Here is a 26,489-nt window from a genome sequence, read left to right as displayed (position 1 = left end):
ATATTTATATTTATAGAGCCACTGGCCCACCTACTCAAGCCTTCAATTCGCTCAGTCTTACCTTTTTTCTTCCCTCTAATCAGCCCTTGATGCTCCCTTGCATTACCGCTCTGTCCTGTTTCATTACTGTCCCGCCTCTTTACATCATGGCCCGTCCCCCTTAAAGGAGAAGGAAAGTCATCTTCCACTTGGGGGTGCCAAATGTTAGGCACCCCAAGTGATTGTATTGACTTACCTGAAACCCCGGGCCAGTGCTCCTATCAGCAGAAAACTGCACTGCCCGTGGTTATACCAGTGAGCACCAAGGAGTGCTTCTCTTCCGGCTTCTTCTATCCTTCTCACAGTTGCGCATACGCAGTAGAGCGTAAAGCCGAACTTTAACTAAAAACTCGCCTATTTCGTTCTACTGTGCATCCGCATGCCCCGGAAAATTTAAAGAAAAAGAAGCCGCAAGAGGATTGCTCCGTGGTGCTCACTGGAAGAAGAAGATTAAAAGGAAACCACTCTGACTCACCGAATGTAGAGAGTTGAAGTTCGCAGCACAAAATCGACTGGGTGCAGGAGTCTCTCAGCGCCCCACGATGTGCAAAGTATAAAGGAGAAAACTGCAGAGTTCACACCAGACTGCTTATTTAAAAAATCAAAAATCTTTATTTAGTCTGTATTAAAACACACGCTGCATGGCTAGCTTGACGCGTTTTCAGGCCTGAAATGCGTCAAGCTAGCTGCAGCATGTGTTTTAATATAGTCTAAATAAAGATTTTTGATTTTTTTAACAAGCAGTCTGCCATTTTCTCCTGCACACTGGAAGAAGCCTGTGCCGGTGCAGTTTTCTCCAGATTGAAGCACCAGCTCGGGGTTTCAGGTAAGTAATTACAATCACTTGTGGGTGCCTAACATTAGGCACCCCGAAGTGGAAGAAGACTTTCCTTCTCCTTTAAAAGCACGATCCAACCCTTTTATATCACGACTGCCCCCTTTAATCTAAGTGCTGGCGTTTCTTGGTTACTTTTTAGTGGTTTTTTTACCTTTCTATTTAGCTATCCAAGGGAATCAAACAAGCTTATAGATCTCCCAGAGGATTACAGCAGCCTGATCAACCAAGCATCTAATTTCACGTATGTAATCACGACTGTATATGTGTTTTTCTGGTGTGTGTTGTTTCCTGGGGAACAAAATCTGAACACGTGTCTTAATTTCCCTTTCTAATCTTTGCAGTGCATTGCAGAAAGAGGAGACCCAGGTACATGGTGTATATGAATGAACATTGTTTCTTTCTATTGTAGGTGCCCTAAATCCGGTGGAGACAAAAGCAGGGCTCCTACACTATGTCTGGTGTGTGGAACCATGTTGTGCTCCCAGAGTTACTGCTGTCAGACAGAACTAGATGGGGACGATGTGGGGGCCTGCACTGCCCATACCTACACATGTGGATCTGGCATGGGCATTTTCCTCCGGTTTGTACTTTTAGCCAGTTTTACTTTGAGGATTTGTTAGTAGACTGCGCCCTCAAACCATCAACCATCAGACTCCTGTCCTCCCTGAAGACTTTATACCAAAGGGACCATGGGGGTAACCAACCCCCGGGGAAGGGATTCTCCCTAGTTATGAGGTGCAGGAGGGTCCGGAGACCCTTACAGCTTTTGGACAGGGAATTGAGAACAGAAGGGCCTAGCTTTGGTGAAGGTGGGCCAGAAGATTTGAGTTTTTTGGGAGAAACTTCTGTCTGTGGAAAGACATAATATTGTTAGTTTAGCCAGGCCATAAAATGACATTCATTATAAATGTGAATCATTATAGTGCCATTATAGTGTACATTATTACACAAAATCAAAGCAAAGTAGCCTTCCCTCCACTACGTGTCACGAGTCTATATAATAAAGCTGTGGCAATATCCACTTGATTCCATGTGAAAGCGACCAAGTGAGCTTTCTGCAGCACAGGCTACTAGCTCTGTTCATATAACTGCCTTATTATATCATTGTTAATTTGTTTCATTTGCTTTTTGCTTGATTTCAGCATTTCGAGTCTCCACTGTCCTATAACAATTAGTTGTTACAGTGCATTGCTGAACAGTTTAACTACATTTACCTGTCCCACATTTTCAGAGGCCTGAATTTTCTCACTTCTTTATTTTTTTTTTTCTTTTACAGAGTCCGAGAGTGTCAAGTTCTCTTTTTGGCTGGAAAAACAAAGGGCTGTTTCTATGCTCCTCCTTACTTAGACGACTACGGAGAGACTGATCAAGGCCTCCGGTATGTTGAAAAGACTGATTTGTTCTTTCTTATTATTAAAATACTGATCATTTCAGGATTGTCAAGGTCTTTTCTGACTTGGAACAATTTGTTTGAGTAGGTTTCAAATACATAAACTCACTTCTTGCAATTTGTACTGGAGGTTATCAGTTCAGCTTGCTGGGAGTTGCAGCTTATGGCTCTGTCCTCACAGCCCATTAAAGAGATACTGTCGTGTTTTTTTCAAAACACATCAGTTAATAGTGCTGTTCCAGCAGAATTCTGCACTGAAATCTGTTTCTCAAAAGAGGAAACAGATTTTTTATATTTAATTTTGAAATCTAACATCGGGCTAGACATATTTTCAGTTTCCTAGCTGCCCCCAGTCATGTGATTTGTACTCTGATAAACTTCAGTCACTCTTTAATGCTGTACTGCAAGTTGGAGTGATATCACCCCCCTCCCTCCCTTCCCCCTCGACAGCCTAACAACTGAACAATGGGAAGGTAACCAGATAACAGCTCCCTAACACAAGATAACAGCTGCCTGGTAGATCTAAGAACAGCACTCAATAGTAAAATCCAGGTCCCACTGAGACACATTCAGTTACATTGAGTAGGAGAAACAACAGCCTGCCAGAAAGCAGTTCCATCCTAAAGTGCTGGCTCTTTCTGAAATCACATGACCAGGCAAAATGACCTGAGATGCCCCTACACACCAATATTACAACTAAAAAAATACACTTACTGTATTAGGAATTAAATTTATATTGTAAAGTGAATTATTTGCAGTGTAAACAGTGTAATTTAGAAAAACGACACCATAAAAATCATGACAGAATCCCTTTAATGGTCTGCACCATTGACCTTTCATTCCTATATCCAGCATGTACTGACCCCTGCTTTCTCTTTGTTTAGACGCGGGAATCCCCTGCACCTCTGCAAGGAGCGTTATAAAAAGATCCAGAAGCTGTGGCAGCAGCACAGTATTACCGAGGAAATTGGCCACGCCCAAGAAGCAAATCAGACACTAACTGGCATTGAATGGCAGCATTTATAATTTCGGCTTTATTTTTTTTATTTTTTAGCAGTCCATTTTTCTAACGCAACAGCAGCAAAAAAACAAAAAACAAACAAACTGTGACCGCAAAACAGATGCAGATATTTTAATTTATCTTTCACTAGTTTATCCAATAAAAGCAGAGTTTTTCTTAGCAACACCTTAAACGTCATCCGGTAAAGTACACGCTTAACTATATACTTCTACTGCACTTCCTATACAAAGCGTAATGTAGGTAAGGCTTTACTGAATAGATAGCATGCCGTGTGAATTCAGCCTAACCGATTCGTTTAAACTGAAGAGGGCAGCACTCTCATTCAGTTGCTAAAACAGGGCAATTCTTTAATTATAGGCTAGTTTTATCTTCAAAGCGCTTGTGTGGCAAAAGGCTTTAAAATGTAAACTACTACACCCAGTTTACACATGCGCAGACATATAAGCTACTGATTCTGGCACTCTTAACCCTTTGTGACAGCCTGTGCACCTTCCTAATAACCTCCAGCCTCCCCATTCATTCTTTAGTCTTAATTCGGGCAGATATTCTGTCCTGTGCAGACTAGAACAACATTTTGCAGTGAATGAGGCTTAGGGGTCTGCTTGTGCACCCCCTTGTGAGATTAATTGTTTGGAAAACTGTCCGACAAGCTGATCTGCCTATTGGAAGCTTTACATGTGATGGAGCTAAGATTTCATTCCATCCGTGGCCAAAGTTGCATCTCTTCTGATCTGATTCTTACATTATGTGCTATTATTATCGTGCAGTCTGGCTGTGAAATAAAGGGGCTTCTTTTGACATCCACTTTCCAGTTAAAGTGCCCAGAATCACTTGCCATTCATGTTAATGGTGGTGCACTTGCAAGTCAGGCCATGGTCACTTCAAAAACACTAACTGCCACATTTTGAAGCAACAGTAAAAGCACTAGCGTTAGGGTTGCACACCAAAAAATAGTCATAGGAACGGGTGCTCACTGCATTTTGAAACAGGAAGGCGCTGAGTATTAGTGGTGAGCGGGGCGACAAAAAGTCTATGGGGGGAATTCACAAAAGTGTCAGGAACTAACAAATGTCATGGTAACAGCGGACAAATTCACAGAACATTTACCCGCCAATTTTCCGCCGCGCTCAACACTTTTGAAATAGTGTCGTTAAAAGTAGGCGTGCTTTTTTTCCGCCGCCACTTTTCCCGACATTTTTATGAATTGCTCGTAAACTCGTTTGTTTTGCTGACAATTTTTCCGACACATTAGGCTCTCCAAAATGAAAACGTCAAATTGTCTTTTGAAAACGCTCGGTAAAATGTCGTCTGTCTGACGAAAAGATATACGGACTTACGAGACATTCAAAGACGGTAACATCTGCCTTTGTGAATTTGCTGTTTGTGCGACATTTTACTAATTCGTCGACTGTCACTTCTGGGTTACTTATTTTACCGACACGTTTGTGATTTCCCCCCTATGACTATCCCTAGCCTGCCCCCCACCCAACCTAACCAGTGCTCCATTATTACTTTATACCTGAGCCCTCTCAGATATCATGTTAGGGGATAGGGCAGGCACAAGTATATAAATAAGTGATGGCTGATGGAAGGAGAAGGTGCTGATATTGTGGGTAGAGACGGCTGTGGATAGAGTTTGGACCACAACCCACCAAAAAGTGTTGAAGGGATCCAAACCTGTCCAACCATGGATCCTGCATGTTTAGACTGAGCAACATGGGGATCAATTGTGCACATGTTTAATGGCTGCCAGTGTTGCTACTAAACATAAAGGAGACACAATGTCCATTATTACTGCATGTAATTCCCTTCAAAGACAACTTGTTTCAGTTAGCAGAGAAGGTTCTCTTATCTATAGAGAAAATAAAATTTTCATTCAATATCATCTGTTATACCCAGCAAGGACCCCCCTGTATCCACGATGCTTGGCGCTGGAGGGGTCGGCACTGTCAATCTGTTTCCCAGCACCGTGGCCATATATTGATTTTTTGTTTATATCTGCCTGTTCTTGTGGTTGGTCGGCTTCATGTCTTGAAATGTTTAGAGCTGTAGTATGGACTGCGAACATTAGGTTTTCTTCTTCTTTTCCAGATAAGATAATAAGGGCTTCCATAAGCAAAGAATAAAAAAAACCTGTAGGAAGGAAGTCGATGCTTCGTGATGTATTTCCCAATGGTCGGCTTCACTGTCCCCGTACAGAACTGAGGTCAAGTCAGTGACTTCAATACCAGCTGTCAGGCAGTGAGAAAAGCGAAAGTTTTGAACTTAGGGGTATATCTTTTATTTCTTTCTTTTGCACAATATTAAAGTATGGGTGCGTGTGGTTTATTCAAAGAGTAAGTAGTAGGCATTTGGCTTTTTGGGAAGGGAATTTTGACTTGAGCCAGGTGACTATTATCACTTACCCACATGGGAAAATCGTTGTAGGCCTCCACGCCCCACTAAACCTTCAGGCAGATGATTCACATTGAAAATCTGCTAAAAAAACAGGATTCCCGCCAGGCCCTGTGCTCCGGTGGGCTCCCAGCAAGCAACAGTTTTTTTCTGTCTTTATTGTTATGCCTGAATTCTATATTCTTTCCCTTTGTGCTGCTGAGTGTTCCCATGTAGGGACGTGATTCCCCTTACTCCAGTTGTACAAAGGAGGCTTTCCCTGAAACAGGATCATTATGCCGCTGGCTACTGGGTAGTCGTAACGATACAAACAGGGTCACTTTTCAATCATCGCATCGTCATCCCTAAATCCACCTGCCCCCCGTTTCTATTAATCTTTGTTGAACCATTTCCCTTTTCTATTCATTGAACGTGATTACCTCTAATTTGGAATCATTGACATTGTAGTCATGTCGTAGTGAAAGTATCGAATGAGTCTTCTGCATTTTAGACGTACAGTGCTGTGATCTCGTAAACGGATTTACTTGGCAGAATCTTCCTTTGTACATGGATTTATAGGAATCAATCACCGGTCGTGCCCTGAAGGCATTGCTCCCAGAAGCGAAAGGGTCAGCCCCACCCCTTTGACTCCTCCCGATCTCTTGTTCATTTATTCCATGTAATATTTCTTAGCATGTATTTATGTTTATTGTAGAAATGTTTATGTACAAATATTATTTGGAAAACAAAAAGGGTTTTACTCCATCTTTAATATACATGAAATTCTTGTAATATTTGAATGTAACATATGTATAAAAATACACAACTTATCAATAAATGCTTTAGCCGTCCTCGGCTTTGTCATTTTCTTGACCTGACTGACCCGGCGCATTGTGCTGAGGAAGGCTTGCTCAGCATTGTTTGCACTCCATTGTCTCTCCGGGTTAAGCTCCGGATTACTCCAATATTAGAAAGTGCAGCATCTGCATTTACCTGGCCAAACTCTAAAGATGATTATGATATTAGTGTCCCTAATAACCAGATAGACACAGTGATTCATTACCAAGCTCTGTCAGCAGTTTAGTAGATTAGGGCAGTTTTTGGAAACTTCCAAGAAGCTCTATATCAAGGATGTCCATGTATCCTCGCTACTCTGTATTTTGGCCTCATTCAATGGTTCCTTTGGCTTTCCCCATTCTCATCAGTCTGTAATACCCAAGGTACAGTCTGGGAGTAGATTTTAGAAAGGAATCTTCCCTTCTTCAATGAGGGGACCCTTCTCCCCCATAGTAGCTTTTTGAGGAGAATTAGATTTCCAATGGATTTGCTATGTTGATAGCAGAGCTTTGCTCTACCTGGAGTCAGGAAATGGGGAAAAAGGGGGGATGGCCTGTGGACTAAGGGTTCCTAAAAATATTGCATACTTTGTTAAAGACAGAGAAGTTTTAATTGAAAAGTAGAGAACCCAAAGGAATGCCTGCTGAGAGTGGAGATCAGAGCAGAATAATCCATATCTGTGCTACAGAAGGCTGGATATACCTCTGATTCATTGTAGATACCTACAGATGTGTTAATGATTGGTAACGGAGTTCTTTGTGTGTATGTGGACAACAGCAGAGCAACACAATACAATCAGAAGATATGGGAATTGCATGTGGCCACCAAAGAACAGTTGGTTATATCATAAGTGATGCTCTAACCTGTTTTGTACCATCACAGTCTGACCCCCCCCATATTAGTATTTGCTTTGTAAGAACTTGATATCCAAGAATTGGTAGAGAAAGGACCATGTCTGTGAAGATTCTCATTTATACAGGGCATGATACAGTATCTAGTAGAATTAAGTCAAACTCAACTGGACATATAGGGGGTTATTTATCAAAGGTCGAGTTTGAGAGGTTTGTGAGGGTTTTTATACCTCGAATGAACTCAACACGAATGTTTTCTGATTCAAGAAAAAACTTGAATAGTAAAAAATTGAATCAGTAAATTCGGAGTGAAGAACCCGAAGACATTAATTAATCGAGTTTTTGGCAAAATAACCTCATATTGCTTGAAAACCACAGAAAAAACCCGATCGTTATGAAGGCTGCAAACATCTTCAAATGGTTTCACTTCTACGTAACCTGGACAGGTTTTAGCTGGAGTATTTTCAGACTATTGAACTGAAGAAGCCACTCGGATGAAAAAAAAAGTCCAAGGGAGTTATTTATCAAAGGTAAAATTTTAGAGCAGACTTCAAATTAACTGACAAATCAAAATAACATGAATGGAAAAAACTTGAATCCTTGAATTTGCGGTGAACAACCTAAAAACTCGGATTGATTGAGTTTACCTTTGGAAAAATTCGAATTGATCGAGTTGTCCGCTGGGGAAAAAAACTTGAATTGATCAAGTTTTAGAGCGAAATCCACAAAAAAAACAAAAAAACTGGAACATCATGAAGGCTATTAGCAGGGAAATAACTTGAATCTATTTAAAAACTCATGAAGGCTATTAACATCTTCAAATGGTTCAAGACCTCTGCCACTGACTTCTGCATGACCTCAGCAGGTTTTAGATGGTGTATTTACAGATTCAAGCTATTTTCAGCTTCAGGGTATAATACATTTTAAAAATTACAAGTTTTTTTTTTTTTAACACCCAAAAATTAGAGTTTTGACTGAAACATACCCTTGAGAACTTTTCGTGGCAAAAACAACTCGACCTTTAATAAATCTGTCCCTTAATGTTGCCTTTGACTTTATTCTAGTAGATACTGTACCTTCAAGTTAACTCTTATATCGTTGTGGCCCAAGATCTGGTGTATTATCTTTTTTAGGAGGCAATTGTCATGGCCCACCCTAAAAAGCTTGGAAACCTCTTAATGGATCCCAAACCAGGGATTATGAACCCTAGAACCCCAAGGTTTAGATCTTATACCACAGCTATATATAATAGGTAGGCCTTCAAGCTAAGAAGCCTTCAAGCCTTGGAGGGCCACTAGTTGGACATCCCTAATACAGATCTGTATGTACTGTATCTAATATTCACTGCTTCTGCTTTTATGTCAGACCCAGTAGACCTTACAGTTGAACTTGAGTTTCCCTGTCTCTCTTTACATAGTATAAACTATGGGAAATAAGTTAGGGAACAGTGCAGTTCAGTTGCCTGTATAGCTATATCGTAACTGTGTAGCACTAGCGCTGTTTGTAACAACAGTTCTCCACTGCTAAAGGGCTGTGCTCTTCCTTGGGCCTAAAATATAAGTTGTATCATATCTAGTCTAATGCTTTCCTGAGCTTTAGTTCTCCTTTAACACCGTTAGATTCCCCTTTAGTGCATCAGCTTAACAAGCCTCTGGCTTGGGAACAGGAATTTCGATGAAACCAAATTCTTTTCCATCCAGCACATTTCTAACAAATTCTGATTATATGCAGCCGATTCATTTTGATTTTATTAGGCAATATTGAGATTTGCTGAAAGGGGGACTATCGGGAAAATGAAAATTTAATATAAGCTTCATCATACTGAAATAGAAAACATTCTAAATACAATCAATTAAATATTCTGCATTGTTTCTGAAATAATCAAGTTTATCTTCACTATTTCTCTCTTAACATCTGTTTCTCCTTATTCTCTCGTCATGCGGCAGTTGGGTGTCAGATATTCATTGACAGATCCAATATATCTTATAGGGGGCTCCCTTTCCTAGCAGATGTATCAGAGCTCATTAAAATAACTAATTCCAGTACAAACAAAATCTAACAAAATAACTGCCTTTTGCACAAATTCTGCATGTAGAGAGACATGATGTCTGGTGATTTTAATAGAGTGAGCTCTAATACATCTTCTAGGCAAAATAAGCCCCCCCTATTGGATATATATGATCGAACTGTCAATGAATATCAGACACCCAACTGCTGCATGAAGAGAGATAATTTGTAGTGGATTATAATTAGAAAACTTTTTATTACAGTATGCAGAAGCTTATATTAAGTTTTCATGTTCGCGATAGTTCCCCTTGAAGTATTTTGCCAAATTTTGTGAGGCTGATTGAGGAAGCCCTACTGCTGGTTAAATTAGGCTGATACACGACTCAAACCTTCAATTGCCTCAATTATATCTTTATTAGATACATAGGGGCAAATTCACTAAAGCGTGAAGTTGCTAAAGCTAGCGCAAACTCGCCAGCGTGAGGTCATTTTGTTACTTCGCCGACGGGCGCTGGCGTAAATTTGCTAGCGAAGTGGACCTACTCTAGCGCTACTTTGCACCCTTACACCAGGCGAAGTTGAGCTATGGCGAAGGGACGTAACTACGCTAATTCACTAACTTGCGCATTTTACTGAATGTTACTTCTTGCGTCAGACTTGCCTCCGCCACCTCAGACCAGGCGAAGTGCAATAGAGTAGATAGGGCTTGCTTCAAAAAAATTTAAATTTTTTTCTAAGTCCCAAAAAACACTGGTGTCTTTTCCTTTTTTAAGTGTGATAGGCTGAAAAAGATCGTAAATTCTTTTGGGGGCACCCTCCTTCCCCCCTACATTTCCTAAACTATACAGTGGGCACATGTGTAGGGCAAAATAACACCTCTATTTAATTTTATGAAGCTTTCCCAGGCTTGTGTAGTGTAATGTATTTGTTGCTACAAATACGTCCATTCAACTTTAACTTGGCGCCGTATGCAAATTAGGCATCACTAGCGTCACTTCGCTTTGCTTGATGAATTAACGCTAGCGCAACTTTGCTACCTTTCACCTCCCTGAGTGCAATTTCGGGTTTTAGTGAATTAGCGGCGCCCTGGCGAAACTTCGCCTGGTGAAGTGCGGCGAAGGCTGCGCTAGCGCAACTCCGCAGGTTAGTGAATTTGCCCCATAGACTTATATCTCTTGTAATGCTGGGAATTCCAGCTCCTGATATTGTTATCCTCAGCCGTGTGGAAGGATAGTGAAATGATGAGAAAACGATTTGTGTGTTATCAGTAGATGATAACCAGACGCACAAAATATCAGAAGCAAACAAAACAGAACAACAAATTGGATACATGTCATATTTTCATTTCGCATGAAATTCTTGCAGAATATGTTTAATATGAGGAGCTAGAGTAGCAAACAGCAGATAATAGCATTTCTGTAACACAAATGTTGAGTATTTTGGCTGCTGGTTGTTGGTACAATATCACAAGTGTGTATATGACAGTGCAATGTAATCAGCGTGGCAGTGCCGAGTGTTGTCTGTTAATTTCATGAGTGTCATATTATTATTATTATTATTATTATTATTATTTTGATGACAAGAAGACATTTGTGGTAGCAGATTTCTTGCTGTAATTCTAGAGGATAAAGTAGCTTGCGGTGGTACGTGGAATGTAGCGCCACATCGAGATTAAATATCTATTTGCTGTATATTTGTTATTGGCAATAGCGCCAACAGATCTGAAATCATGTGACTTTGCCTCGCGTTCTTCTGTAAGGGAGCCATGTTGTTCCCGCTAGAAGCTTTTATTCCCGGCAGAAGGTCAGCTCTTGTGTTGGCACTGATATCCCAGCGAGCAGCAAATCCAGTGCCAATCACAATTGCTGCCCTGGCTAATGGCATTAAACTATCTGATGCCGATTCCTCCAATTTAAAGACCAAATCAGGGTTACTTTTAACAAGTTCTGTGTCTTCTACAATAGGACCATATTATAGTTAGAGCCACATTGAATAATTCTACATAATGACTAATCCACCACCCAGATATAATCTTTGTACAGGAATTCTATTTTCTTTCCAGCTCGGGCATCTTTTGTTGTCCCACTAGATATGGAGGACCTCCCAGTTATTCTATTCCGCCAAAAGAATGGCTGCATTTCAGCAATCCAGGATGGTGCCTTAAACTGGCATTTAGGTCTATAGCTGTAATCTACACATGAAAATGGAATTCTATCCCTTAATTTTAGCTGCTTAAATGGTCTTTGTTATTAAATAAGAAGTTGAGCCAACATGACACCGAAACCACTTTAAGCTTTGAGAGAGGCTCCCTGTAGAGCGGCAAGAAGCCTGATGCACTTAGGAAAAGAAATGTCTCAAACTATGATCAAAGCCTTATCTAATAATATATATAATTGTCTGGTATGTTTTTTATTTTTAATATTTCTAGATTTTTTAAAATTAATTTGTATTTTAGTGTTCCCTTTAAACTGAAACATACTACACTGGATAAAATCCAGGAAAGTCTCTAAACCGTTTAGATTACAATGTGGGGCAGATTTACTAACTTTTTCCAAGGGGGAAAAAAAAAAAGAATCTCCCCCAAAATTTTACTAAAGCTTATAGGAAAATAGCTTTTCTCCCAAGCAACAACTTCCCATACTAAAAACATTTTCGGTAACTATTCAAATCAAAATTTCCATAAAATATTGGAATATTGTTTACCCTGCTGACAAAAGAAACAATGTATGTGGCGTGTTCAAAATGTTAATTATTTAGCAAAATAGCAGAAACTTGATGCACAATTGTGCAGAGAAAAAAAATGGAATGGGAATGAAAGAAAATTCCTGATATTTAAACATCAGGAATTACATTTTTATTGTCAAAATTCTACAAGAATATCTTGTTAGTAAATCTGCTTCTCTATGCCTGCCAGCTTATTGCCATACTTTTCTCTGAATAAACCTTCACTTGGTACCAAAAAAATACCCTTATTTTTCTAAAAAAAAAAATTATTTTTATATGTTTTTACCTCTTATTTTTTTTTTTTTTTTTTACGGAACTTTTTAACAAAAGCTGGGAAATTTCTGTAGAAAAGACTTAACATTTTAGGTTTATCTTTTAAAATGTGTAACATTCTTACTCCATGTTTCCGCCATATTGATATTAAATCACTCGCCGCTACAATATATATTCCATGTTTAAACGAAGCGGACGTGGAAAGGATCGACAAAGGGAAGACGTAGAGTAGATAAAATCATAGAAACCTGAGCTCTCATTCTGTAATGAATTCCTAAATTTTGCACTTACAGGTATTGGATCTGTTATCCAGAATGCTCAGGACCTGGGGTTTTCAGAAAAGGGATTTTTCTGTAATTTGGATCTTCATACCTATGAGGGCAGATTTATCAAGGGTCGAATTTCAAAGTGTAAAATACTCCGAAATTCGACCATCGAATTAAAATACGAAGTATTTTTCACCGAATTTGGTCATCGAACAATCAAAGTAAAACTGTTCTTCGATGTGTAAAGACTTAGAAAATGGTTTTAGACGTCCCCCATAGGCTGACATAGCAGCTTGGCAGGTTTAATTTGGCGAAGTATTGAAGTCAACGTTTTTTTAAAGAGACAGTACTTTGATTATCGAATGGTCGAATATTCAAACTATTTTTACTTCGAATCGAATTTGAAGTAAATTCGAAGTCGTATTATCCTATTTGATGGTCGAAGTATCCAAAAAATTCCCTCAAATTCACTTCGACTTTTGATAAATCTGCCCCCAAGTCTACTAGAAAATCATGTAAACATTAAATAAACCCAATAGCTGGTTGGGATCAAGTACAAGCTACTGTTTTATTATTAAAGAAAAAAAGTAAATGAAATCAAAAAATTTGGATAAATGGGAGATGGCCTTCCCATAATGTTTAGTTTTGTGGATAATGGGTTTCTGGATAAGGGATCCCATGCCTGTGTCTTTTGTGCATAAAAACAATCCTATAAAACAAGGTTTAATGATAAATCTGTACTTTCTTTCACTGTTTTGCCTTCAGTGATACCATTTGGCAAATTCAAATGGAATGATGGGTAAGGGGCCCCTTTTTAAGAACATAGGGACAGACATGCAGAATTAGCTAACACAAGAAGTGGGAGAGGCCATGGGGACTATGCAGACGAAGAAAACAGTTGTGCCTCTCCTAAATTCCCGGGTTTTGTTTTTTTGTTTTTTTTCAAATTTTACAAATTTCAATTACGTCAGAATTAATGGATATATATTATATTTCATCATATAAATGGAAATACGTGACTAAACGTGGACGGTGCAAAAAATATCCCAAAAAAACTCTATAATAAAGTTAAAAAGTTAGCTTTTATTTAGCATAGAATTAAAAAAGTAGTCATACAGACCAACTAGTATTCTGCCTTACGCGTTTCACACCCTCGGGTATTTATTCATAGGCTTTTGAATAAGTACCAGAGGGTATGAAATGCGTAAGGCTGAATAGCTAATACTAAAAGCTAACTTTTTAACTTTATTATAGAGTTTTTTTGGGATATTTTTTTGTGTTTGAACTGCTGAAGAACAGACTGCTGAGGTGGAACTGTATGCGGGAACTACACTGGCATTTTGAATAGCGATGGTTTCCTAGGTGGGTGACTTTATACTCAGTATTGATGTAGGTGTGGATGTGAATGCTTTATGTGTAATATCTTATATACAGATTACAGGGATTCTCTTGGTTTTATTCAGATATCTACAAAGTCTGAAATAAAAAAGGGGGTTTCTTTATCTAGTATTGACCCAAAGAGTCATAGATTTTATAGGGGGGTATCATCAGTGTGTGTAGCTAATGCTGAGTGTCGGACTCTGTGTGCGCTGATTTGGAGAGAGTGGGTGCGACACTGGTATTAGCCGGAGTCATTGCTCTTGTGTTGTAGAGAGAAGCCTGATGAAGAGACACAAGCAGAGAGGGCTTGATGGCTTACTTGTCTTTGCTTGCAGTGACAATATTTACATTTAGTTGATTATTTAATAAAAGTCCCACTTAGTCCAGATGTTCAGCTGACAGTTGCTACTCCTGCTTCTTTGTCTCCTCCCTCACCTCCAGCGGTCTCCACCTTGTTCAGCTTACCCATGCCCTTCACCAGTTCCCAGGAGGATTTGATGGTGTCCTTCAGGCTTTTCTCCAGTATCCAACCTTCGCTCTCACACTCGGGATCTTCAGGGTTTGCAATGCTCTCCAAACACGTGTGCAAAAACCTCAGCCCGATCATCACAGCCATCTGAAGATGAGATTATGGGAAGATTAAGTGAATTGACCATGCCAGGTATGTCCCAACCTGTGACTTCCCAAATATGGTTGGACCAAAATCCCCAATGTGTCTTAACCACCATGTAATAGTAGGGCAATATTATATAATGGCCCGATGTAGATACAACCAACATATGTGTTTATGGCCTAGGTTCCCAGGTGTGGCCGCTCTCCTGGAGCTTGTTAATGTGCCCTGACTACATATCCCTTTCCACTGAATGATCAGTTATGATCAGTTGTATGACAGCAACCTATGTTATCAGAAATAATGGTCCCCCCCAACCAGTTCATAGTGATGAGTAAAAAAGCACTCTACCTGGAGCCCTGGTTGCTTTATATGGTAATGGTGCTCCTCCAAGACTCTATCCTTATCATTTAGGGGGTTATTTACTAAAATCTGAATTTATCATAATATTAATAAAAAAAAAGCTCAACCAAACTCCCATGCCTGATTTTAGCTAAATTATTAACAAAAAAAAACTCGATTTAATCAGATTGTGAAAAAACTCAATAAAATCAAGCAAAAACTCAAATGATTTTTTTTCCCGAATTGCTTGATTTTTTGAGTTTTTCCCCCTGAAAAAGTTGGATTTTCGGGCTAACCCCAGCGCAGACTATGATAACTTCAAATTGGGATAGGTGCCTCTTCTATTGACTTATACAGGACCTCGAAAGGTCTGAGATGGTGGATTTTCGGATTCAGGCTTTTTGCAGCATCGGGGTATAATTACATTTTTTTTCTAAAAAAAATTCGAGTTTTCTAGAGAAAAAAAAAACAAAAAAAATTCTGGATTTAAACTTTTAATAAATAACCCCCTTAATGTGCCCATATCCCTTGTATAATGCCCATGGATTAATATTGTTCAAATATTACATTTGTAACTATTTCTTGTACTACAGCTGCTCACGTATATTAGGAATAAGGTACCCCAGCTGAACCCTATAAAGGCGCATAAAACCCCGTCAAACTATTGAGGCCATAGGCCAAGTGATCAAAGAAGTTCAAGCACAAAGCTTTGTTATTAATTTTGTGTACAATCTATGGGAAACACTTTTAAAGAGTAGGTAAGAGAAGGTTCTCCCCGTCCTACTTATTTAAAATATAACAAGACTTGCCCTTGCAGTCCTGTGACCTGAAGAACTTGGCCTGTGCCCTAGCTGTTAACATGGTCATGGAATGGGACTGTATAATCTCTTATTATCTCCTTATAGTATCAACTACCAACATTATCTCATATATTGCTACATGGTGAGCTGCAATTTAATGGCCACGTGTATAAGAATGAATTATATTTAGTTATCAGATATAAAGCCATTGAGTCCCAGGCTAAACATGGTTTAGAGTTACCCGCTCCTATGTAGACACTTTGCTCAGGAACGTTTGCAGTTCCCTACATTCTCAGCCAGTTATTCAAGACCATGGAGAGCTTTTATTAGACAAGCCTGGAGGAGGAGGAGAGTTCCTAAAGCGTAGACAACTTGTACAACTCCAGCTGTTTACAATACAAGAAGAAGAAGTGAAATTCAGAAGAGATTTCCATTTACCTCCATGATCCAGACCAGAAAGACCATGCCACCCATGGAGCTCATCATACTGGTGTAGTAGTTCAGCAGAGCTTCCTTGCAGCCTTTGGGCCACAGGTTCAACTCCTCTGTCTGGTGATCGTAACTGTAATGAGCTGAGTTATTTGTCACTTGCAGCTGAATGCAGGGCCTGGGGGAGCTCGGGTTGCAGCAACTGAAGGGAACCCCGTCAATCAAAAACTTGCCGTCAACGTTGCTCTTAATTCGACTGCACAGAAAGGAAGCAGAAAATACATGGAAAACCAATAACATGTTTGTCAGGAAAGTGTTTAAGAAACTGGAAGGAAGTTAAGCACAATGTGTTTACCCTCAAACACTCTGCTCAATAGGGTGTTAGAGCTCGGTGCTGCCACTGAGCTCTAACACCCAACTGAATCTTTACTCCCTGAAACAAACTGACTGCTGCCATGCACAGCCACCGGCACGCAAGCGCGGACGCTGGGGCATATGCGCAATTTGTTTTTGTTTATAGGCCCAGCCAAACAGGGAGTGTCCCTGGGCAGGGGCCCACCGGGTTTTTTCCTGGCGTCCCGCCAGCCCAGTCCGACCCTGAACACTAGTGAAAGTTTGCTATGAAATGTTTGGGTTGACGAATTAACACTAGTGAAACTTCGCTAGTGTTCGGATGCTGAGACACAACTTCGCACTATAATGAATTAGTGAAATTGCACCTGGCGAAGGGTGGCGGATCGTTCGCTGGGGAAAATTTGCCCTTTAGTGAATTTGCCCCATATGTATTTCTGATGCCAAGTCATAATGCCAGCATCAGAGGCCTAGAGTTGGGTCATGGGTCAATGTGTGTGACTAAATGTGACTAGGAGGGCAGATAATCCCAAGTCATGTGCCATTAAAGTCAGTGCTACACTGGTTTCACAGCCCGGCCAGCAGCACATTTTATATCATGGACGACCCCAAAGCCTTGGGAAGCTGCACAGCTCTTACCCCCATATGCAATAAAAGGCACTAATCTTGCCCAGGAGCAGAAACCCATATCAACCAATAGGATCTTTGCTTTCACACAGATGAAAAATAAATGCTACCTTCTGATTGGCTGCTATGGGTTATTGGTCCTGGGCAAATTTAGTGCCTTTTATTACATAACCCCCCTGGTGTGAACCAGCTGCCAGGCATTGAAGTGGTATCACCGCAGTGTTCCTTGCACTTACAGCAGAACCAGAGGAGCAGGATTATCCCAATCTGCAGCCTCCCCTATCAGCCTGTGCTTGTACCTTGCTAAGGATGATGGGAATTGTAGTCAGAGCAGAGACACATGGTCAGATTCAGGGAGATTAGACTCCCAACGACAAATTTCCTTTTCTTCGGGGCAGCTAATCTCACTAAACTGCCTTCCGCCAGCTAGACTGTAACTCGCCGGCGGAATGGCTCATGGAGCGCTACGTTTTTGGAAGTCGACCGAAGTTTCCTCGTGAGGTAACTTGGGAAAACGAAGCGCACCATTTGCCACCCTGCTGTCGATTTACATTCTAGTCGGCGGGAGGCAGTTTGGGGACATTGGTCGCCCCGAAGAAGAGGAGATTTGTCGCTGGGCGACTACTCTCCCTGAATCTGAGCGTGAGTCTCTGACCTAGCAGGGGTTACAACTTCTTCCTTTGAAGTGAGTCAGCAAGTGCCCTGCCGGCACAGGAAGAGTTAATCCCAAAGCCTGCTGCTTCCCATGCAACAGTATTGCTTTATCACAGTGCATTCTGGGACTTGTCTCTCCCCCGAGATTAGTGGAGTCCAATCCTCAAACAGGGATAAGAGTGACCCTCCTGTCCGGCTATTTATATCCCCCGGCCCCTCTCCTGCCTACACAGCACTTCCTAAATACCAACCCACCTCTCTGTGCCAATCCTTCTGTATTTTGGTTTCACAAATGTCTAAATGTTAGAGATAATTAAATGATGAGAATCAAACTCTCCCGAGTGGAAACAAAAAAAATGCAAATTGTTGAATACAAAATTGTAACAAAAACAACATAATATTAATTTCCCCTTTTATAAAACAGAACATTTCAGGGTTTCTTGCAGCCGTTTAGGAGAATACTGGCCTCCTAGTGTAAGGCTAATGTAAAACACACAAGAGCAACACTAGGATTGTGGAAGGGACATATAACTCCTGGGGTAGAAGCACAGACAGTGGAGACACAGGGGGTACAGAGGGATTGTGGGATATGAATGCCTGGCAGTGCCAAGTCTATAGGAGCCACTAAGTCGTGTTATTTTACCCCCCTCTGTACAAACTGAGGAGTTTCAACTCTTACGTTAATCACTAGGTCAAGTTTTATTTGTGTTTATTGTCTGTTCTTTGCACTAACACAGAGATTATGCATCATTCCCATCAATCCCTGCCCTAGAGGAGCTTACAATCTAAAGTTCCTATCATATTCACAGACATGAGGCTCAGTTTTACCAGGAGCCAATGAACCTGTAAGTTTTGGGGTGTGGGAGGAAAGCAATGCAGATACGGGGAGAAGATAAAAACACATTGCAGATAGTGCCCTGGCCAGAATCAATCCTGGGTCCCAAATGAGTTAGTGAGTTATCACTCGCCCATGGGAATCTGCAGGTTGATAAAAACACATGCAAATAGTTACATTGGGCTGATGCCACTTATCCTCCCAGAGTGGGATTACTATGCACAATATTATATACAGAAGGTGCTTTCCATATTGTTTCTGCTAAAAGATTATGAGGGGACTCCATACACAGACCAATCATCATACAATCTGAACTATGATTCTGTACATAACTAGCAGCACAGTGAAGTCTCTACATTTGTTACAGCCCCTTCCTCCTCTCCTTCTCATTCTCTCCTTCTCATTCTCCTCTTCTTCTTCTCATTTTCCTTTGCTTCTTTCCTTTGAGTTCTATTTCCTTATGTTCCTTCTCCATTTAGTTTTCCTTCCAGTTTCTCGGCTGCCCTCAACTCTACCTCCCCCCCAGCTGCTCTCCCATTCTCTTCACTATTCCCTTACTTGCTCTCACCTTCTATTTTGGTCTCCTTCTTTCCCCCAAATTTCCTTTTTCTCCTCCTCCTCCTCCTCCACCCTCTATGCAGATTATGTACATTACCCCATTCCAGGGGCCTGTGTTGGACACAATAATGCTCCTAAACTTTATCTACTAAGACTCCCTCTGTCTTAAGTTGGCCATAGACACAGAGATCCACTCGTTTGGTGATGTCGCCAAACGAGCGGATCTCTCCCCGATATGCCCACATTGAAGTGGGCGATATCGGGCTGATCTGATCGTGGGCCCTAGTGCCCAACGATCGGATCAGAATGCATTCGAAACGGGGTCGGATTGCGGGATTGCATACACACATAGATGTGGACGTGATCTGAAGGAATTTTTTAACCTGCCCGAACGAGATCTGTCCGACTTTCAGCCAGATATCGATCGGGGTTGGATAGCCTAACACACGGGCCAATAAATTGCCCACTCGCTCTGTCGGCAGCTTTTATCAGCCCTTGTATGGGGGCCTTTACTGTTTGGCTTCTGACTCCGTGAGGATTGGAAATGCAGAGGTAGGTCAGTTTTGTGTGTCTGGGGGGTATTTATTGCAGTTGGATGATGTGACACATACAAGCGGCACATTCCATATTCAATACTTCCCCCATTGAGTCAAATTGGAGAGGCTTCAAATGGGGTTATTTTCCTTCCTCTGGATCAACTGGCAGTTAGACTTAAAGTGTAACTTGATGGATGTGTGTCTTTTGAAGTTGACTTTGATGTTGAGTACAAGTTGATTCAGGGACTGGTTCCATTTCATCTTGGAGTCAGGAGGGAATTTTTCCCCCTCTGAGGATAATTGAAGAGGCTTCAAATCGGGTTTTTCACCTTCCTCTGGATCAGCTAGCAGTTAGGCAGGTTATATATAGACTTAAGGTTGAACTTGATGGACATGTCGTGTCTTTTTTTCAAACTTTGCATCCTGCAAGATTCTTCAGGTCAACGCCAACACATAGAAACCATAAAGATGCACCACAGTCCTGTAGCAGAATTTGGGTTTGATCTTGTGAACACTAATATTTTATATTGTAATGTTACTCAAGTGAATGATCCCAACGACACCTCCATTAAAGGCAACTTCTGTAAATTAGCTTAGCTCTAATCTTTGGAGTCTCTTAAGGCTCAGACTTGGTCGGACGGGTTGGTCATTGTTGCTTTGAGTCTGGGCAGGTACAGAGACCACTGGGGCAGGTTCATCAGACTTACAACTGTGGTCTCTGGGCAAGGAATTGCTCAAATACAAAACTGCCCAAATAGATAACATTCTACTATACCCTTTTGCTCTCCTGTCCCAAGTCTCACTCAGCACCTGCCCAAGAGCAGCTCTTACTAATAAATTGTGTTTCCAAAGACCCAATTACAGACAAAAACCTCCCAGAACAATGTGTTATAGTTCCATTTAGAATTAGTTTTTTTTATAAAGAACCCCAAAGGAATAAATTACAAATAATATATCTACTTCATGTAGATAAAGCCAAATTATCATCACAAGCATATAATCACTTAACATACACCAGTCACTCAAATGTAAAATGTCCATTGGCCAATCACTCCAATAATTATTAGATGTATTGAATATGGGTGGGGCTACAACAAAACCTTGGCCAATCATGGCCAAAGACTACAGGGTGGGCCATGGTGAGAAATGAGAGGGAGAAGGAGAATGTAAGTAGGCAACAAGGGTGGGTAGCTGTTAATTCCAGACTTTTCTGAGAGGTCCAACCTGTAGCCCAACAGCTACACTCAACTACAACTACCTCCCACCATCTCCCTACAGGAAATAAATTGGACCTCTTAGGTCATCAAGAGCTGAAAGATCAGGCATCACACAAAAGTTACCAACTGTAAGTGGCCATTAAATAGAATATGGAAGCAATTGCCATGTTCTATGGTGTCCCAGTCCTATAGAGCTACCACAGCACTGTATAATGAATAAATCTCATGGAGCTGCACCCAACCCCTTCCAATGTCATGTTCCTCATGCAGACTATAAGCTATGGCCAGGGACTTGTTTTCCTGTTGGAGAAGTGGCAACATTTGGCATGTTGTAGTCCTTTAGTGTAACAGTCCCTACTGGTTCTATGATTATTACTCCGTTTCCTAGATGTGAGTTACTAACAAGTTACTAAGCCACTACTTTATCCTCCTCTACATACTCACTCTTTCACTTCCTTGGAGCTGAAGTCCAGATAGCGGTTGCTGATCCACTGGAGCTCAAACCAGTCCCTGAAGCCCTTGTTTCCGCAGCATTTGAACTCAATCTGCAGCAAGTCAATGGTCTTCTTCATAAAGCACCTGCCGGGGGTATCGGTATCCTTGTAGTAGCGCATGCCATTCTTTAAGCCGTGTGCCAAGGTGCTCTCCAAGGAGCCCCTGGTCAAGAAGCAGACCACACCGGTGAAGAATATGAAGACGTTGAAGAGGAGACAGACGATCAGATAAGGTTTCAGCATGGGCTTCCACTTGGCAAACTTGTTAGGATCCAGGGAATCGTAGCAGATTTTACCTGCAAATGCATTAAGGGCACAGGCCAGGGCGCCCATCAGGATCAAAGAATTGGGTACAAAGTGGCTCTCTTCATTATCCATCACCTCGCTGCGCTTTCTGAGCTCAATTTTCAGGAATATCCCCATGCTGAAAAGGGCAATGCCTGCTAAGACGCAGCACCAGTTCATGAACCATAGACCTTGGGCCAGTTTCACTCTCCTCTTTAGGTTGAATTTTGTTTTCATCAGGGCCATGCTGGCAGAGGGGGTTGGTTGCAAAAACAAAGATAATTATATTTCCTTTTCTCCAACGAGGATTTGTCAGAGATGACCAATCAGTCCTTGAATAATGGAGGCAAGAGGTGACAGAGTTCCATAATGAAGACCCTACGTGGGGCAAGAGGAATCCTGGTATCACCGAAGGTGAGGATATTAATAGCACAATCAGGAAAGGGAAATCAGCAGAGACAACACCTACACCTACTTCTGGTGGCCCCGTTCCACCAAAGAAGGGAGAGACTCAATGTTTCAGGTGGTTAAACTGACATTTGCAAGACGTCATCCTAATACCTCTAATCTCCTTCATCCCATTTGGAAGAAGCTCTGGCCACAACATAAGCAGCAGGTATAATCCTCCTTTTACTGGTTAGTGGATTTCTCCTTCTACACACTAGGATGTAAGGAATGAGGGGATAATGGAGAAATGAGTTCCGCAAGAGGGTTCAGAAGCTCCAAGTTCAAGGACTGCCCCAGGGGCAGAGCAAAAGGGAATTTAACCAATATCCCAGTGTCTCATGGGCTCTAGGGAGAAGTAAATGTAAAGGGTATTTTATAATTTGTAATGATTCTTAGATACTTTCAGTATATACAATAGGGACAACAGCCTACAGTCCTCCCATTGGATTACTCTACATCTTTTAAAGGAGAAGGAAAGGTTAAAACTAAGTAAGCCTTATCAGAAAGGTCCATCTAAATATACCAGTAAACCACCAAAGTAGTGCTGCTCTGAGTCCCCTGTCAAAAGAAACACTGCATTTCTTTCCTTCTATTGTGTACACATGGACTTCTGTATCAGACTTCCTGCCTTCAGATTAAACCTCATTGCCCTGGGCAAGAGCATGCTCAGTTTGCTCCTCTTCCCCCCCCTCCCTTCTCTACTGTAATCTGAGCCCAGAGCAGGAAGAGACTCAGACAGGAAGTGATGTCACACCACATTAATACTGCAGCTCCTATACTAAACAAACAGAGAGTTTCTAGAGCTTTTTACTCAGGTATGGTAAAACATTCTACAGAATAAATATAGCATTCTAGCTTGCACTATTGCAGCTAATCTATTGGCAATAAAATGCCTCTGTAGCTTTCCTTCTCCTTTAAGGGTTTAATTGGGTGCCAAGAGAATGTACCCGGCAGGAAGAGAAGACGATGCTTTAGGAAAGACTCAGATGAGCACAGTGGTTTCAGCATTTTTGGTGTGAAATACGGAACTCACTTTGGCTGCCATTTAGGGCTGACTGTTGCACATCAGAAACAGCTGAAGGGCCTCTGGTTGAACATCACTGATATAGTGCTACTTGGAGGTCATCCATATTTGCACCCCATATGTGTTCAGAGTAGTGGGGACCCCTGGCAACAGTAACCATAGAAACGGAGGCGTTGTGTCTCTTGCTGTTGCTTATTCTTATGGAACTGCACATCTGTCATTACAGGGGATGAAGGGTTAAACCAGTAAAAGCCTTTGCTCAGGACATCCGTAATCCAACCTTGTAAGCCCCTGACCCTGCATAGACGTGACATACTATAGCTAGCAGATTGACACAATGTATCTGACGAGTATATAGGTTAACGAGACAACTTTGTGAGTCTGCCTAGTGATAAATATCCCACAGGGCATCCCAGGGGCCACACGATTGTCCTTATTCACCTCCAGCTCCGCACCTGACACAGCGTCACTCCCAGGGGTTCCTCTTAAACTCCGTTCTGCTCAGGTAGGAATAGGGGGCCCAGTGGGACAATCACTGATAAGCAGTTTCACTATAATTTTAAGAAAAAGATCATATTGCCAATGTTTTAGGGGGGCCCCAAAATAACCGCTGTGAGGGCTGATCCTCCCTATAGAATTACTATATATCTAAGATATATGTCCCATGACTCAAAATCAGTTAAAAATCCAAAATATGCCCCCATATGGCCCACCTTATGCATTTCATACCATCTGGTACTTAGTCATAGGTACCATACCGGATGTATGAAACGTGTAAGGTGGGCCATATGGGGGTCAGTATATACCGTTTTAATGTGATATTTAATACATTTTGGAATTTTAACTGATTTTGAGTAGTCATGGGACATATATCTTAAGGTGGACGCACAGATGATATTGTACGAAACTAATTTTCATACGATATTTGGTACATGTATGGTGGGAAAAGACCTGACCGATATTGGCAGAAGACTTGAATATCGGTTCACTCGTCGATCGGGCTGGATGGAAAATATTGATCGGGTGCCTTTGAAGGCACCGAAACATCGGCCATTGTTAGTGCTGAATCGTCAGATACAGGTAGAATTCTATTGTTTCTACCTGTTAATCTACCTAAATATCTGATGATTCAGCTCTACACGTGTGTATTGAAACAAATGATCTTTCTTGAAAGATCTTTTCCAAGACAGATCGTAATTGTTACGTCTATGGCCACCTTAGATATATAGTTATTTGATGGTGCCCTGGGAACTGGGGAAAGGCCTTATAACTCTTTTGCTCATTACAGACTATTAATGGTATATTTGATCCTCCCTATAGGTCAAGACAAACATGAAGCAGATCATGGTGCCCTCCAATATGTACCCCACACTCATCTGGATGGCTATTAAATTACAGACAACTCTACATACAAACTGCTTCTCTATGGAAGCCGTTCCAGGTCGATAAATGAGCATTTAATCACAGCGTACAGCCAGTAACATTAAAGCAGCAATTAGGTATTTGAAACACAATCTCATTAAGTTATTATCGTCATTCTCCTCTCCACCAAACACCCCCCCACCGTTGTACTTGATCCTGTTGAAGGGTATTTACTCTCCACCAGCAACAGGCTAAGACGCTTAGACCTAAATCTGTTTGAATTGCACCACCTGCTGGAAGTTTAATGTTATTTCTATGGCCAGAGGCATTTATTTTTGTTTCTTATTTTATAGAAATAGGAAGAAGTGAAATTACTATGTTGCTTTAAAACCCCAGCTCCTGTGAAGGTGTTACTGACCCAGCTTGGTGTTTGAGTGTTGCCTAATATGCAACTATCTCAGGTATCACCTCCCGTAGTCCACCTGTTATGTTATAACCCTTAATACACCAGTTTTAGGGCCAGGCGGACGATGCTATCTTTGCGTATTGAGGGTTATTGGCTCTGATGGAAAAGAAAGAGATGTTGCAACAATTATAGGATGGTGAGACACGTCTATGGCCACTTATACCTGTTGGTCGGCCATTGGTAGTCTATCATTCTTACCCAATCACACAGTGTCTATTTGATAAACGTAATGATGTAAGAGCTTCATGTGAAAGGATTGGACACAACCGTCTCATGTGAATTTGCTCCAAAATGCCTTCACTATGTCAAGAGTTTATGTTTCCATAAAGAACATCAGCAAAGCTTCAACCATCAATGAATTGCTTGTGTGAGTGGCTGAAAGGAGACATTATCTCAATGGAATGCAGGGGAGGCACCAATTGGGTGTATGAGGGGTGTTTGTCGTGTATATGATTTCAGTGATGACCAGCAAAATGGACTCTCTGGTGGATCATGGACTGAACAGAGACCGACCCTATCAATTCAGGTTCTGTTCTACAGCACATGGGATTTGTTGCCAGAGTGGCTCAGACTTACACCCCTGCACATTCATTGGCTCTCAAAGCATTAGGAAACAGGAAGGAGCAGTAAACTAAGCGCAGGTAGAGGAAATTAATCCTATAAGCATAAGGCACTGTACCAAATATGCCATGAAATTATAAAACTGGGCATTTGAGATCACAGCATTCAATGGTTTAACAATGACTAAAAAACAAAGATAATTTTACTAGAATTGAACGAAAGGTTTTTAAAGGAATTGTTCAGTGTAAAAATAAAAACTGGGTAAATAGATAGGCTGTGCAAAATGGTTCTATGTGCAAAATGAGTGCAATATGTCTTAAATATAGTTAGTTAGCCAACATGTAATGTATAAAGGCTGGAGTGACTGGATGTGTAACATAATAGCCAGAACACTACTTCCTGCTTTTCAGCTCTCTTGCTTTCCACTGATTGGTAACCAGGCAGTAACCAATCGGTAACTTGAGGGGGGGGCATATGGGACATAACTGTTGCTTTTGAATCTGACCTGAATGCTGTAGATCAATTACAAACTCACTGAACAGTTATGTCCCATGTGCCCCCCCCCCTTTATAATCACTGACTAACTCAGAGTTAGAGAGCTGAAAAGCAGGAAGTAGTGTTCTGTTCTACATCCATTATTTTTCAAAGCCTATCTATTTACCCAGTTTTGATTTTTACACTGAACAGTTCCTTTATAAAAGGCTCCCCTGGATTCTATTTAAACACACTTTCAATTCTGGGTCCTGATGAAAGGAAAACTATCCCCCACCCCCACAGCAATGTAGGTCTCTATAAAAAGATATTGCATAAAACAGCTCATATGTAAAACCCTGCTTCATGTAAATAAACCATTTTCATAATTTCTAGTAGTATGTGCCATTGGGTAATCATA

The 26,489-nt window shown here is 41.1% G+C and overlaps 2 protein-coding genes and 1 long non-coding RNA gene across 5 annotated transcripts in view; 2 read left to right on the top strand and 1 right to left on the bottom strand.

Annotated features, from left to right (window-relative positions):
• Positions 1–6,512, top strand: part of ubr2.L (ubiquitin protein ligase E3 component n-recognin 2 L homeolog) — a 74,795-nt gene extending 68,283 nt beyond the window's left edge. For all 3 annotated transcript variants that reach the window (XM_041562524.1, XM_041562525.1, XM_041562523.1), the window contains 4 exons: positions 1,041–1,118; positions 1,287–1,457; positions 2,154–2,255; positions 3,152–6,512. In XM_041562524.1, coding sequence (XP_041418458.1) covers positions 1,041–1,118; positions 1,287–1,457; positions 2,154–2,255; positions 3,152–3,293 — 493 coding nt within the window. In that variant the 3' untranslated portion in view covers positions 3,294–6,512. The remainder of the gene's footprint in view (positions 1–1,040; positions 1,119–1,286; positions 1,458–2,153; positions 2,256–3,151) is intronic.
• A 7,043-nt stretch (positions 6,513–13,555) lies between these two features.
• On the bottom strand, positions 13,556–22,181 carry prph2.L (peripherin 2 (retinal degeneration, slow) L homeolog). The gene is given in 3 exon segments (NM_001086347.1): positions 13,556–14,615; positions 16,190–16,436; positions 21,403–22,181. Coding segments are annotated over 3 exon segments (1,053 nt in total). The 5' UTR covers positions 21,984–22,181; the 3' UTR covers positions 13,556–14,390.
• A 1,323-nt stretch (positions 22,182–23,504) lies between these two features.
• Positions 23,505–24,716, top strand: LOC121393516. The gene is made up of 2 exons (XR_005961130.1): positions 23,505–23,713; positions 24,529–24,716. It is a non-coding gene; the product is annotated as an uncharacterized LOC121393516 (long non-coding RNA).
• The last annotated feature ends 1,773 nt before the right edge of the window (positions 24,717–26,489 follow it).

This window comes from Xenopus laevis, chromosome 5L (genome assembly GCF_017654675.1).
Source record: "Xenopus laevis strain J_2021 chromosome 5L, Xenopus_laevis_v10.1, whole genome shotgun sequence".
Classification (NCBI taxonomy): Eukaryota; Metazoa; Chordata; class Amphibia; order Anura; family Pipidae; genus Xenopus; species Xenopus laevis.
The sequence above is the reverse complement of the archived record's forward strand: the minus strand, read 5'-3'. Positions and strand labels throughout refer to the sequence as shown.